The sequence below is a fragment of the Clupea harengus genome, chromosome 21, assembly GCF_900700415.2.
Source record: "Clupea harengus chromosome 21, Ch_v2.0.2, whole genome shotgun sequence".
Lineage (NCBI taxonomy): Eukaryota > Metazoa > Chordata > Actinopteri > Clupeiformes > Clupeidae > Clupea > Clupea harengus.
In genome coordinates, this window is record NC_045172.1 from 23,489,156 (window position 1) to 23,491,655 (window position 2,500).

General features: G+C 46.7%; 1 protein-coding gene across 1 annotated transcript in view; it reads right to left on the reverse strand.

The window, feature by feature from the left end:
* Positions 1–2,500, reverse strand: part of zranb3 (zinc finger, RAN-binding domain containing 3) — a 72,777-nt gene that overhangs the window by 25,180 nt on the left and 45,097 nt on the right. Inside the window, 3 exon segments of the mRNA XM_042702929.1 lie at positions 1,108–1,330; positions 1,333–1,566; positions 1,817–1,981. Of these exon segments, the coding sequence (XP_042558863.1) occupies positions 1,108–1,330; positions 1,333–1,566; positions 1,817–1,981 (622 nt within the window).

A 2,500-nucleotide genomic window follows, 5' to 3' on the forward strand; every position in this document is an offset into this window, starting at 1 on the left:
TGGACTACCTACACACTTGACACTCAACAGAGCTGGCAGGCAGCATGAAGAACAGCACTCTTTATCACCTTCTATTTATTGCCTGCACATTGTTTTTGAACTGTTAATTTCACCCTTCATCACGCGCACACACACATGCACACACACACACACACACACAAGCGAGCGCTCTCTCTCACACACACACACACCCTTTCCAGGAACTTTGTAAAGGTTTGTTATGGGGCGTCAGGTAATGAGACACAGTGCTCAATGAAGGTGTGTGTGTGTGTGTGGGGCGGGGGGTGTCTATGTGAATGCATATGCAGAGTATGTGTGTAGGAGTGCGTTTTGAGTGTATACCTCGTGTGTGTCTTTGTTGTGTCTGTGTGTGCACATATACAAACATCTTTGAGAATATTTGCGTGGGTGTTTGTTTGATGGCATGCATACATTTTGTATGAATGTGAGTGTGTATGTGAGTGTGTGTATGTGAGAGTGTGTATGTGTGTGTGAGTGTACATATTAGTTTGCATGGTTGCATGCAACTTTGTCTATGTGAGTGTGTATGTGTGAGAGCCTGTTTGTTTAAAAGTGTGTGTGAGGATGTGTGTGTTGGATAGCGTTGTGCGTGTCTGTGTAGAGTATGTGTGCAGGAGTGTATACTATACAGCATGTGTGTGTGTGTGTGTATGTGTGTCTTTGTTGTGTCTATGTGTGTACATATACATCTTTGAGAATATTTGCGTGGGTGTGAGTTTGATGGCATGTGGATGTGTGTAGGCATGTGTGTATGTGAGTGTGTGTGTAAATGTGTGTGTGTGTGTGTATGTGTGTGTGTAAATGTGTGTATGTGAGTGTGTGTGTAAATGTGTGTGTGAGTGTGTGTGTAAATGTGTGTGTATGTGAGTGTGTGTGTAAATGTGTGTGTAAATGTGTGTGTGTGTGTGTGTGTAAATGTGTGTATGTGAGTGTGTGTGCAAATGTGTGTGTGTGTGTGTGTGTGTGTGTGTGTGTGTGTGTAAATGTGTGTGTGTGTGTGTGTGTGTGTAAATGTGTGTGTGTATGTGTGTGTGTGTGTAAATGAGTGTGTGTGTAAATGTGTGTGTGTGTGTGTGTTACACTCACTGGCATGTCCAGGCCGTGGGGACTCACACATCTCGCAGTAGGGCAGCAGATTGGTGTTGGCGTAGGTACATGCCCCACAACTCCATTTCTGCCCCCCCCTCTGCCCCTCGGAGAGCCGGCGTGGGGCCATCAGGGTGGCCAGGGGGCTGCTTTTACCCACCCAGGACACTCTCTTACCCCTGCCCTGCGCCACCGGGCTGGCTTGCCTCAGCCTCTTCACCTTAGGGGGGGCAAAGTCACGGTCTGCTGAGAGGGGGCTGCTGGGGGTGGGAGTGGGGCAGGAGGGCTCGGTCGGGGGGCGGTCTGGGGGGGGGGGCTGAGAGGTGAGGTGGAGGTGGAGGTGGACTCATCCTTCTTCTCCTTCTCCTCCTGCTCCTCCTCCTCTCCAGGTCTCTTCCGCTTCTTCTCCGCGCGGGGAGAAAAGAAGGACCGAATGTCGTGCTGCTTGTCCTTCTCGAACTGTGAAAGAAAAGGGGGGTTTGTGTGAGCGTTGCATAAAGGAGAAATAAGTCAAATACATTCAAAGTAACCCTCTTCTATGCAATCATTTCATTTCCAGGAATAACCATAACATCTGTGTCTTTCATGGCTGAGTTTCGTTCTTTTTGACGTCTAACTAAGAACACAGGAGTCCCATTTGCCCTGAACACAGGTGGCCATCCTCCCCGAGCGCGTTAGGTTTCCACGGTTACCCCTCAGACCCACTCACGTGAGAGAAGAAGACGGCGTCCTTGTCGTCCGTGGGGCCGGCGGTCGGCGCGTCGTTGGGGCTCCACGCTTGGGCGAAGTTCAGGAAGTCCCACTTCTCTTTGTCGCCCAGCTCCGCCTGCAGGACCTCCTTCTTCCCGTTCAGCGTGCTGCACGTCACCGTCTCCTGGCAACACGTGCAAACAAAAAGCATTCATCAATAACCAATAATCATACAAATGAATGGAGTGACATTTAAGACTCGGTTTTCCTAAAAGATGAACAGGCTTTCAGTCCTCGGTGCCATCCATCTCCTACAGGTACTAGGACTTTGGTCAATCTGATCTTCAACATGCGTTATTTCGTAGAGGGTGCAGATATATGATCAAAAAGACAAAAAACGTGTAAATGTAAACGTGTATAGTTTATAACTTAGATTTTCGGAACTATAAGGATCTTTTTTAACCTTGGTTTATTGATTCAAAAATTGGTAGCGTCTGAAATATACTGTATATACGAGTCAAAATGTGGGAAAGGTAAATAACTGCACATTACTTTAAACTACTATTCACTGCGTCTTCACAGAAAAAGAAAAAGGTTCTTTCCAAATGTAATGAACAATATTTGCTTTTGTTTCTAAACTAAAATAAACATGCAATCAATAAATTGCCATAGAGGGCTGGAGTATGAAATATGAAACAAAATA